We start from the raw sequence: 12,204 nt of genomic DNA on the forward strand, positions 1-12,204 counted from the left end.
TATTTTTAAACCTGTGAAGCCCGTGCCCCAATATGTCCTGGGAGGTCGGGATAATATACTGACGTATAAAATATACTTCTAAATAGCAAATAGCTGCTTTCGAGCGTTAGGTATTTTGTTCCATCGGGGTTGTTTTGTTTGCTAGAACCAATGACGTAAATGTGAAACTTTGACTTGACATTGCAATTACTGGGTAATTTTGTGTAACTGGGTTGCAGCCGAGCCCCTCCAAGCACCAACAAATAAAATGTTTTATCTACTGATACATAAACTGCGCACGGTAATCTGTTGTCAGAATAACACGGTCTCCTCGCCAGTTTGACTTCTTTTACCTGGACAACACGGCAAAAACACAATAGACCGGTACTTCGAAATGCAACAGTGTTAACTGCTGAAAACCGCTTGCAATTGCGTAAGTGACAGCGAAGAAATCTAAAAGCTGTCATTGTAGAAATAAACCCTTTCCCGAATGCAGTCATGAAATATAACAAATATTAGGCTACAATGCGACATTTTAAAGAGGTTGCACGCTGCACGCACATTCTTAATTTATGTGCTGAAAACATTATGTGTGGGACAACCAGAGGCTTGATGACGCCTACAGATCTTCTCCTGGAAATGAAAGAAAACTAAAATTACTGCTGTTTATGATATTTATAGCGGCCTCTCGCCCTGACCGTTGAAGTGGATGATATTTGTAAGACAGAAGCTGACGATGCTGAAAAGACTTTACAGGTGAGGCAGCAGCTGCAGAGAACGAATCAGGGACTTCAACTTCGCGGGAGTTTTTTTTGTTGTTGTTTTATATCCAGAGTGTCTTTTTTTAAAAAAGATATTAGTTTAAATACTTTTGTGTACGATTGGATGGAAGACGAGGGAGTTAAATGATAGGGGATTAAAGACCCGGCTATTATTCTATATACTGAAGAAAATTCATAGCGTTCCTATTATGATAAGAATCAGCGTTGTGTTGGCATCATTCTTGTTCTGATATTCAACTTAGTGAACTAGTCAAAATTTCGTATCCACCACGCGGTCATGCTGCCAAGTCCCGCCCCAATTTCGATATCGAGATTAATTGATGTGAAGATATTGAGTGCAATCTCTCTGTCTCTGTCTCTGTCTCTGTCTGTCTGTCTAATTCTTTCTCTCTCTCTCTCTCTCAGACACACACACACGCCGCTTAGTCGAAATATTTTCGCCTTTTTTTATTTATAATGGGTCTGTGAAGGGGATGATTGCCGCAAAAGAGAGGGCTTTCGGTTTGGAATGGAAGAGATCTTTGTGAGCATTATCGATGTCTTAGCACTTGCGTTTTCTATTGTTGTGGGACAGGTCAGTGTATTGTCGGTACCGACCGGCGGAGGGCGCTCTAGTCCGAATTCGCTTTGTTTGCACAATTCACTGTGCAGTCTGCGTGAAGATTTGATGCATATCACGAATTAAGGTACTGTAGAAAACCACTTCGAATCTCCACTGCACCTACTTCTGATATTTGTTTTCCTAAACATTTAGACCGGGCATAATAATACGGTAAGGTCACAAAATAAAATGTAACATGAATTACAGATCAGATCAAACTGCTTTAAAATTAAGGATATCCATTCGTTGAATCGTTCTTTGGATAAGATTTTTATGTCGAGAGGCGTGAATTTCGCGGGGATGAAAATACGGTTTGTCTCATGCTACGTTAGCACCGCTGCATTGATACTTAAAATGTCCAGTAGATTTCATTATGATGCCAGCATTACAAAATAAAGGGTCCCGAGAAAACAGCGCATTTTAAAAAAATGTGCATAAGCAAATAAAGCATCAATATATAGTCATTTAACTGGGAAGAATGTAACAACGAAGCAGTCGATTTCGACATTTACAAGAACAGATTAGAGGCTAGGGTTCTGTTTTATTAGTCCGTGGTTCGAAGTTTCAATTTGTTTAAAGATAATAACTGTCTATAACTTAAAACATATCAAAATATGTAGTCCCAAGTAAATTACCGCAATGGCATTAGACCTTTCTAACGCCAGTGTAAAGAATATAAGAGATTATTTATAAATGTATTAAATTACGTTTACGATAGAATTATAAGCGACGTGTTAGAAGAACATTTCCTTTCATTGCTGAGGTGGATGAAACAGCGAAGGAGAAATTGCCTGAATTTTAGAAGCTCAGCGGATACTTTACGGAGAGAAAAATGGAACGAACGGCGGAACTATACATTCATGCCAGACATAGAGAAAGCTGGCATGAACGGGTTTATATATCCCATTTTCTTACTATGGATAACAACATTTTCGAAACAAAGATGTTGAGAAGCGAAAGATAAATGCATCCAATTCCCACGTCCCCTGTTCTCTGGCAGATATAATGAGACTATTTTGTTGGAGCATGGGCCAAAAAAAGCACCGTCATTCATTTCAGAATTAAGAACAACCGTTAGATGATGGATGGTGTGCAAATTTGACAAAGTGGGAATGATTATTTTGAAGAACAAATTAAGAAAAAAAATTAAGTTAGAATATAATTTGTCATTTAATATTTTAAAGCTGTAATAATCGGCCTTCATGCCGCGGACAATGCAAATAATACATATTTATTAAAATAAATGTGGAGTTTTTATGATCTTTAAAAGGCAGGCCATTTCCCCAGGATGCCAATTAGAATTTAATAACTGCGAGCCATGCCCCTGTTAACGGCCTCGACTTATTCTGGGAATGTGGACTTTAGGTCCGATTATGTGAAATTTCATTCAAAGAAAATCAGTGCTGCAGCGTTCAAAGATAAAGATGGATGTTTCCCGTCTGAATTGCACGAAAATATTAATGAATGTGTTTTTATTTGGTTCTGTTGGTCCTCACGGAAGACCGGGAAGGTTTAATTATATAAAGTCAACTGTCCGTTGCGCTGGTCGCAGGCAACTCCATGTCCCAGTCTCTGCTGGACTTTACTCACATCAGGGCTGAACGAAACAAAATCTATTGTAAAGCGTGGGCGCGGAACAGTTGTCACCTATAACCAACCAAAGATGCGTCGCTTCAACCTCGCCAACGCATACCTTTAACGCGCCAAATGCGTTAAAAAAGCACATCATGCAATTTTCTCCTTGCTGGGTGGGGGGAGGGGGGCGGTGGTGGGGACAGCCAACATCTTACAAACCCTCCGCACCATTGTAACCATTATTTATTACAAGCGCGAATCTATAGCAACCCGTTTCGGACCGAGATGAAGAATGTGTCAATGGATTTTACACCGGCGACTTGTTTCTACTCGGGGCACATATAAGATTTATAAAATGTATATATTTTAATTTAAATATCTTCACATACTGGAAACTTCAAAAACACATGGAGTCCCAACTATTATCATCTAGGTCACTGTTCCTAACTTTCGCCTTATCCATTATCCCGATTTCTTGCTGTTGCTTTCTAACAGAGAGGGGTCGGACGTGCTAAGAGTGAGCCTGCAAGTGTAGAACTTCGAGGTAACCTGAGCAGAAAGCTCATGTTCTGGATAATTGAGATATTGTTGGATGTCGCCCCACATATCCCAGTAAGAAAATGATATATGATGCTCGCCCAACGCCGAGCATGACATGAAAATGTAAATATGCATATTTTAAACGGAGACAGTAGCTGCTGTCTGATCCGCGTTGATAACAGGACCATTCGCGTTGCCCTGATCTCCAAGGCGCGGTTTCTGTGTGAGTTTATCACGAGCTATTGCCGGGTATAAGGTTAAGGCCTTACTTATCGTGGTATCCGTCAGCGCCAAAAGGGTTCCGTTAGCAACCTTAGAGCTGAAATGCGCATTAACAGCGTTATTTTGATAACAATTAACACCCCGGACTAGTAAAAACTGGGTCAAGTGAGCAAAGTATTTTTGTACCAGCGAGCTGTTAGCTCCAGGATGCGATTGTTTAACATAAAACCGTGCCTCAGAACATTGGGAAAATAATTGGGCTTTTTATGGAGAGCAGTGGCACGAACCGCAATGGAATATTTGGAGATGTCTGTGTTTCAGAATGCAGAATAAATACACGGTCTAATGAGGGAAAGCCTTGCCAAGGGCACCGGTAATAGAAAGCGCATCTGTATGGTCCAACGTACCGATTCCCAATATATGAAAACTCTCACCTTTCACGTCGGTGGCGGTCTCTGGGTAGCAATTGGCCGCGTTTAACGATTTCCTTCCCTGTCACTTTAACATAAACAAAAACACAGAATTTCCGAAGCGATTAACTCGTCACTAGCGCCAGTTCAGATTTGCAGCAGAAAAAAAACACACATTTAAGTCACAATTAACGTGACTTAACAGCCAATTGCTACGTTTTTCTTTTAAAAAAATAAAATCAAAACTCGTATTATATTTTGTTAGTTTTTTAACGCATTTTTAGACATGAATCAAGGACATGAGGATTTTAAAATAATATAATAATAATCAAAGTAATAGGCATAAAAGTGAAATGTTGCCCACCTGGTCTGCGTATTAGAGGGGCGCCCTATTTATCGGCTGGCAGCGTGACACTGGAGCCGGTCCATCACATTGGCGCACTGTTACAGCGGGCGGGGACACGTCGGGATGTCAAGATGGGGCGCAGAGCCGGCGTGCTGGCGTATGTATCCCTGCGCGGGGCTAACCTCCTCCCCCTTTTCCCTCTTCCACTCCCCTCCTCCTCCTCTCCCTCCCTCCCTCCCTCCCGCCAACCCCACTCCCTCTCCGGCGCGATACCAACTCGCTCGAGAGAACGGTGCATGGCACATTCACATCCGCGCATCCAGGGAAAACCTGCTGCCTGCTTCTTGGGATTTCCTCCTAGTTAATTTTCCTCTCTCTCTCCCTCCCTCCCTTTCTCTCTCTTCCCCCCTCTCTCGCTCTCTCGCTCTCTCGCTCTCACAAAATAGCACGAGTCGATTGAATTGCAACTTTTTTTCCCAGTGAGTTTTAGTCTTCAGACTCTCCTACCTTCAGGTGCTAATAAGTAGACGTTTATTTGAGAGAAGTTCCCTTGTTTTACCCCCGCCCCTGAACAAACCGGTACAAGTGTTGACTGACTAGCAGTGCAACGATCAATTATCCACAATACTGTTAAAAGACTTCCCCCTCCCCTCCCCCCGCTCCTCCCCGCTCTCCCCCCCTCTCCCCTCCTGTGCATGTGAACGTTTGTAGGACATAGTATTGATTGCACTTACAGCTTAGCATTAAAAGTTGCACTTTGCGAGCGCCGGGGAGGGAGCCGGGACGCCGTTTTGTGCTGTGGTGTAAGTGATCTTACAGGATGGCTCTTACAACAGGTCCCGAATCACAGGTTAGGCGCCTGAAGAGAACCTCCGGCTGCCCGAAGATGTTGGACGGGACAAAAATGGAGGAGCTCCCGTTACGTTCAGGTCCAACCACCCTGGGAATGCTTATCGGTAAATAAACACTTTGTAAACTTTGTTTTCCCTTCCTCTTATTTTATACGAAGTCAGTCATTGCTGTCATATCGCTGACTGTTACAACATGCAAGACTCACTGACACCGGGAGGATAGTTATTTTATTTACTAAGAATATTTTAAGACTGGAACGAGTTTGTGATAACAGATTTTGATAAATATAAGCACCGCCGTGGACAACTTCGACTTGTTATTTTCCGAATCGCTTCGCTTTAGCGCGACACGTTCTGTGGAACTGTCAGTGAACCGGTTCTTGCTTTAAAACTAGGGAGGGTATAAACTAGTACTCTATGTTGGGAGGCTTGGATCAATGATTTCTTTAGGAATAGCCACTTCGATTTGCAAAGATTGATCGCAGTCCGCGAGGATTAAAAATAATAATATTGTCCTCAGGTTCTGAATGCAAGCATAAGGAAGTTTGTGACGGCTGTCAACGACCTATAGAAGACCGTTTTCTGATGCGAGTGAACGATGCTTCCTGGCACGAACATTGCTTGCAATGTACAGTATGTCAACAACCACTCACCAGGAGCTGTTATTTTCGAGACAGAAAACTTTACTGCAAGCCCGACTATGAACAGTAAGTCTGTGCACATTTCATCTCGAGTATGCAAGTCTACCGCACCATCTAGTCTTCAGTAAGTTTGGACTGAAGGCCTTGTTTAATATAACGCCATAACATTCCTTCCCCCCCTTTTTTTTTGTTGGAAATACAGTGCGGTGATTTTACCCCCGAAAATATAGTTTCCATAGTAACCCATCGCTATCCATTCACGGTCATTTTCTTCTTCTTAAGCCTATTACCCCTACTGGGGCAAAGGCCGCCGACTGAAGCTCGCCAGAGCCCTCTGTTCTGGGCCAGTCCTTCAAGTTGCTTCCCTAGGTGAAGCCTATCCTCGAAGATCGTGCCTATCCCAAGGACAAGGCCCCTGGTGCCGCCGTTGGCGTTTCTGTAGCTCTGGGTTTTTACGGGACGGCGTTGCTCGTCCTCATTTTGCTGCCGGGTCCCTGGCGGAGTTTACTGGCACTATAGCTCGTGTTATATTTAAATCTGAAGATCACAAATAATCGTTACCAAAACAAAAACAAATTTGGGCCTGTGTATCTTATGAATTGTTTTCTAGTTGTATTTGCATAAATTCCATAAATTCAAAGTTCTCGTGATATTGTCATTTGAACTGCTTCTAGTAAAGCCGATTTGTATTGGTTCCACTCGGGACCTGTAACTAGCGATGTGTTTTGTTTTATTGAAATTGCTTGGAATACTATTTGGATTTGTCCGAAACACGTATAGCTCGAATACTGGGCACACTATTTTCATGGATTATTCCAGGCCGAATCTACCCCTTAATCGTTGTATTTGACAAGTATAAAATGGATTAATAATAACGCATTTATTACCTCCATTGGCGGAGGTCGGTGAGGTTTGTACGCCCAGTAACTCTTAGTCCTTGATCACCTTAGAGCCCAGATTTACCTCATTATTGGCCACCTAACCAAGTATTAGTCGCGGACAGGCGTGTTTGCAGCGCGCAGCACGAATCATATTGTTGTAACGCACACGCGTTGTCCTTGTAAAGACAAAAATTCTCTGTACAAATGAAACGTGTGTGTTGCATTTAAATTATATCTAGGCATCGAGGGAAGGGATGGATTTTAGAGGTGATATCAGATCACAAATTTGAATGAGGTCGCTTCAAACTTACCTTGATTAGAGATAACAAAACCAAAGGGTGTGGGGGGGGGGACGGCCCTGGTGTCTTTGATTTATTAAACGAAAAGTGCCCGGCGCTGTGAGATATTAAAATGGGATAGAATCGAGAGCTTGTCTTCTTGCTCGCGGTCGCAGGTGTTGTCTGAGCAATTTATCTTTGATTTTCAGTTCAGATGTCTGCTCTTTATGGGCAAGGGAATCCGATCACCTTGCCCAAAGCGAACAAGTTGTGCAGGGAATGGGTGGTGGGCAATTTTTTTTAAAAAAAAAGAAGCCCCATAACAGAATTTCACACATACACACCAGTCGACAAACACGGGATAAGTTGGCCCGCTTGAAACCGAGCAACCGCGAGTCCCCGCTCGGCTCTCTACTGTCACCTAACTCACCAGCTACCTCTGTCAAGCCCTGAGATGTCAGAGCGTTGGCGTAGTTCGAATTGTAAACTCTGTAATTTGGAGACTGTCAGGTGACAATGTACAAGAGATATTCAGGAGTGGTTTTACTCTTGCGAAGTGTTTCTGGTCTAGGGTTACTCTCGGCCTTGGAGAATTACCTTTCGGCTAAATCCGCCAGCTGTTGTCTCTTCAGTTCTTAATCTGTTTTCCTCCGTTCGCATATCGTTAATATGCAAATACTTACACAAATTATTAAAATGATAAGACTACTATCAGTCCACCTAAATTCTGTTTTAGGACTTTTAAAAATAAAATAATTTCACCTCTACACCCAAACTTGCAGTCAGTAATGTAACACACCGTCAGATCCTGAAATGGGCCTTAGATTTAATTTAGTCGTTGGATGCTGTTTAGATTAATGAAGTTTAGATTAATGCAGCGCCGAGTGGGCTTTGAGGACAAATCCAGCTGGCCGCAAGCTTCGAGATTTGCTCGTTCAGTCAGTTCGATCGACAGCGTCCCTTACTATTGCTATTTTTCAAAAAAATCGTTGTATCTTCTACATTCTTCAAAAAATACCGATACATTTGCGTGCCATTAAGGAGCAGATGTCGTATTAATAGATCTAGTTAACACATATAACTGAAGGGAAGTAACTGGGTTGGAAGATCACACTGCTTTTGAGATCTGAAAGAAAGCAAAACGGGCCTTCGTTTAAGGTCTGAAATTCACACAGCTAGAGTGCGAAGTTACACTGCGCGCGATTTCGTCTATTTTGCAGCACTATTAAATATACGTTTTAGAAAACAATTCTTTCCGTTATATTGGCTTTCTGTTTGACGTTATGAATGACTTGTAATTTTAGACAAGTTTAGTAATGATGGTTTCATTTTTTTCGGAGGTCTATCAACATCGAATGAGATTTATTTTTTGCTGGTGTTCAATTATATCAAAACGATTGTCCTTGGGAAAGGGCGGGTAGAAAAACAGCGGGAAGAGGGGTCGAATGCAGTGGCAAGGAGGTGTAAGGATTAAGGTGTGTATGTATGTGTGTGCGCGGGGCGGTAAGTGCGGTCATTCGGTATCGAGAGCAGGACGTGGATGGGGGCCAGTGTGTATGTGTGTGGGGAGGTGTATGTGTGGGTCAAGGATGCGTGCAGGGGAGAGGGAGGGAGCAAAGGGAAAGGAGTGAACTAATTGAACTAAGCGAAACCAATTTCGTTTTCTCCCCGGTGAAGTTTGTCGGCGTAAATTTCAGACCTGTCTCAGGAGTTGCTTTTTTGAGTGTTTTTGAATACGACGGTCAAGTTGTTGTGCTGATAGCCCTGCTCTGAGGCAAGTTATCGATTCTCATATTAATACAGCAGTAAATATCTATAATTAAAGTACATTTCATTCCAGACCACTGACTTGTCCCACATAATGACAGAAATGCCGCCAGCTTCCTTGAAAATTGACTCAACTTATTTCGTTATAACTTTTCAGAAGTTTCAAGGTCGTGAGTGATGTACGAAAGGTTTACAACAGCCGGTGTTGATGTAACATGGTCGGGGTAGGGCGGTAATCTGCTGGTGTGTGTGTGTGTGTGTGTGTGTGTGTGTGTATGTTTGTGTGTGTTTTAAATGAGGTTCAAGCAGACCTTCTATTACAACTGGGGGATTTCCATTTCCAACTCGTTTGAGAGTGTAGTCGCTGTCTGGATCTGCGAATTTAAGTTGCAAACTCTTAGCCAAAATCGTTAAAATTGGAGGCATCCTCTGAATGAACATTCCTGCGGGTCAGACGGCGATTCTGTATTCAAACACCGTACTGTATGTTTTCGCCACATTGAGAACTCTCGGTAAATTATGTTTTATGTGGCTAGTGGCTTTTAATAACCGTGAATTAGACGGGTCATACCAAGCGAACGGTGGCGCTTATCCGGTCGCTTCACTCAACGAGCGAGAGGAGGCATAACATAGACGAACTCAAAACCGAGCGTTGATATATTAAACCGGCATTCCGTTTGTGAGTGTGAGTGAGTGTGAGTGTGTGTAAGCGGTGAAGTCACTTTTATCCACATTCAGCCCCGTGTATTTATATATATATATATATATATATATATATCCATTTTTAAACTTAAAACCAAAATCAATGAAAAGAGGCAGAAATCTGAGAGGACTAGATATAAGCAGAAGATGTAAATACAAGTAAATACATAAAATAAAATAAGTTCGAATAGTGTGGATAGTTAGCAGGTATTAACAAGTACGAAGAGAGCGAGTGCCCGTTTCTTAAATGATAAAACCCGCCGTACTGGGCGACGGTTTAGACAAGCGGTTTTTTAATCCTATTTCCCAGTTCAGTCCAACCCGAGTCTGACTTTGCGCGGTTAAATATTACATTATTGTTTTGTTTGTTTTTCTGTCTCCCTCCTTGCGGTGGGACATGAATTGTTTTTGCGCCTCGGTTATTTGTAAACGACGCACACAAAAAAAAAACCCGCAACACAAAATAAGGCGAATGCGTTTTACCTAACGACAAGTTGTTTTGATTTTCAGATTGTGATCAATATTGAGAAGCCCTGCTTCACTGTATTAAATAAAGGGTAAACATTTCAAAGTGACCGTAACAAGTACTTTATAATATGGTTGGGGAGATTGCTGTCGTTGAAATATAATCATAGAAAATAGCCAGAAGCACACGATTGAGGTTTCTATACTATATACTGTACATATAGATAATTTGGAAACATAGAGGGAGGATAGAGGTACGATTGTTGATTGACATAATATGATCAGACAGTCACTTGTTTGTGAATAATTTAAATTTAATTGCATTGTACTGTGGAAGGAAATTCAGTTCAAACCTTACAGTTAAAACTGTGTGCATTTTGTCCTGATTAGTATTTCTCTGGTCCAGGAGCGGTTGAATGTCTAACATTTTGGAATACCTCAGAATGGCAATTATTTGCAAACACTTGTTTGCTCAGATATGCTTGGTGCTGTCTAGGTGGATTGTGGTAGAGTGCTTCGTCTGAATTCTCTCATCAGAAGTCTCCAATAAATGTATTCACTGACTAGCTCTGCGCCCTCACAACACAAAGGCTTCATTCGCTTGCCTTCAAATCTGTTTTTGCACAAGTTTCTGACCTGAGTCTGAATGCTGCTTATTTCAGTTAAAATTTTGTTTCACCAAATTTGGGGGATTTCCAGAAAGAATCAGTGCAGAGTACTTATAAAACAACATAAAAGCTCAGCCCCACATAGCTGTCCATTGCATTACCACACTTCATGCCTGTCACTAAAATTTAGACCCTTTTTATATATAGGGGTTTAACATGGCTACTTCAATCACGGGGGCATAATAGTACTCTGTTAGACGCCTGGCAACAAACAAAAGACAACAACTATTACTTTGCATCAACTTTTGTCAGGCATTGACTAGGCTTCCCAATGGGGCCTTAAGTGGTTAGTGGCAACAATGTGAATTTCATAGCAACAGCATGAAAATCCATCGCCCTGGATACTGGCAGTAAATGCTTACACAGAGAAATCTTGCCGAGGTTTCTGCGCTTCTGGAAGGGGTTTCTTTCTATTACGGGTCCAATGTTGGGTCCAGTCACCACTGGGTCGAGGAAGTGTTTCGTTATAAAGTTTGGGATACTCAAATAACTGACAACGTGTTGAGAAATCCTGCCACCTCGCACTGATCTGGTATAAAATAATTTGAATTCACTAGTCAGCTGCACATTGGCCTAGATGTTAAGCAGTGAAGTCGGGATCTGTAAACTGTTCGGCAGCAGAAGGGTTTATACTTATTAACCTCTGCTGAATCATGGTACCTGGTGTGACATGACATGGCAACCTGCTGTGAACATCACCACAGACTGACAGTGACAAACATTTAATGAGACGGGGTGCAGCCACATAAATCAACAGCTCTTTGGAAGAGCACTGGTTTTGAAATACTTTTACAAGTAGGTATGTTCAGCATGGTAACCTGCAGTTTATTTTTTCTGCGTCTCTTTATTGGGACTATTTAAATGTGTGAGACGTGTGTTACAGTAATTTTCTTTTGTACTCCAGGAAACTGAGACTTTCTCTGGTAAAATAGCAGATCAAACCCCGTGAAGTTATCTATATACTGACAATTTTTAATTTATCAATTGCAATGAAGTTCATTTGGGGAGGCCCACCCATATAACACAAGAGATTCTTCAGATGCTGGAAATCCAGAGTAATACATACAAAATGCTGGAGGAACTCAGCAGGTCAGGCTGCATCTAATGAGAGGAATAAACAGTCGACGTTTTGAGCCAAGAGTCTTCATTAGCTCTGATGAAGAAACTCGGTCTGAAACGTTGACTGTTCATTCTTCTCCACAGATGCTTCCTGACCTGCTGAGTTCCTGCTGCGTTTTGAGTATGTGCTCTGTTGTTCCAGCATCTGCAGAATCTCTTGTGTTTGAAGTTTGCGAGTGCACAGCTCACCTCCACAGTACGACAGCTATATACCTGGGGTTTGTAGATTTGTTTTGCTTCAGGTGAAGATTTAGTGCTCAGATGCTGAATGCGCATACTGAAATTTACTGCTGTTCATTGACTGAATCTTGGTTTAGTTTGATCTATCGTTCTGTAGATGACCTCCACCCTGGTGGAAAGCATGTTGGGGAGGTACA

The 12,204-nt window shown here is 42.0% G+C and overlaps 1 protein-coding gene across 6 annotated transcripts in view; it reads left to right on the forward strand.

The window, feature by feature from the left end:
- The first annotated feature begins 706 nt into the window (after positions 1 to 706).
- LOC140186104 (LIM/homeobox protein LMX-1.2) overlaps positions 707 to 12,204 on the forward strand; it is a 272,311-nt gene continuing 260,813 nt past the window's right edge. Inside the window, exons 1-3 of one of the 6 annotated variants that reach the window (XM_072239982.1) lie at positions 707 to 735; positions 5,292 to 5,411; positions 5,827 to 6,013. In XM_072239982.1, coding sequence (XP_072096083.1) covers positions 5,342 to 5,411; positions 5,827 to 6,013 — 257 coding nt within the window. In that variant the 5' untranslated portion in view covers positions 707 to 735; positions 5,292 to 5,341. Of the gene's footprint in view, positions 736 to 1,408; positions 1,448 to 4,712; positions 4,969 to 5,016; positions 5,412 to 5,826; positions 6,014 to 12,204 lie in introns of those variants that run through there. The other 5 variants (XM_072239983.1, XM_072239984.1, XM_072239981.1 and 2 more) reach the window with 5 other exon arrangements.

This window comes from Mobula birostris, chromosome 22 (genome assembly GCF_030028105.1).
Source record: "Mobula birostris isolate sMobBir1 chromosome 22, sMobBir1.hap1, whole genome shotgun sequence".
In the NCBI taxonomy this organism is placed as follows: domain Eukaryota; kingdom Metazoa; phylum Chordata; class Chondrichthyes; order Myliobatiformes; family Myliobatidae; genus Mobula; species Mobula birostris.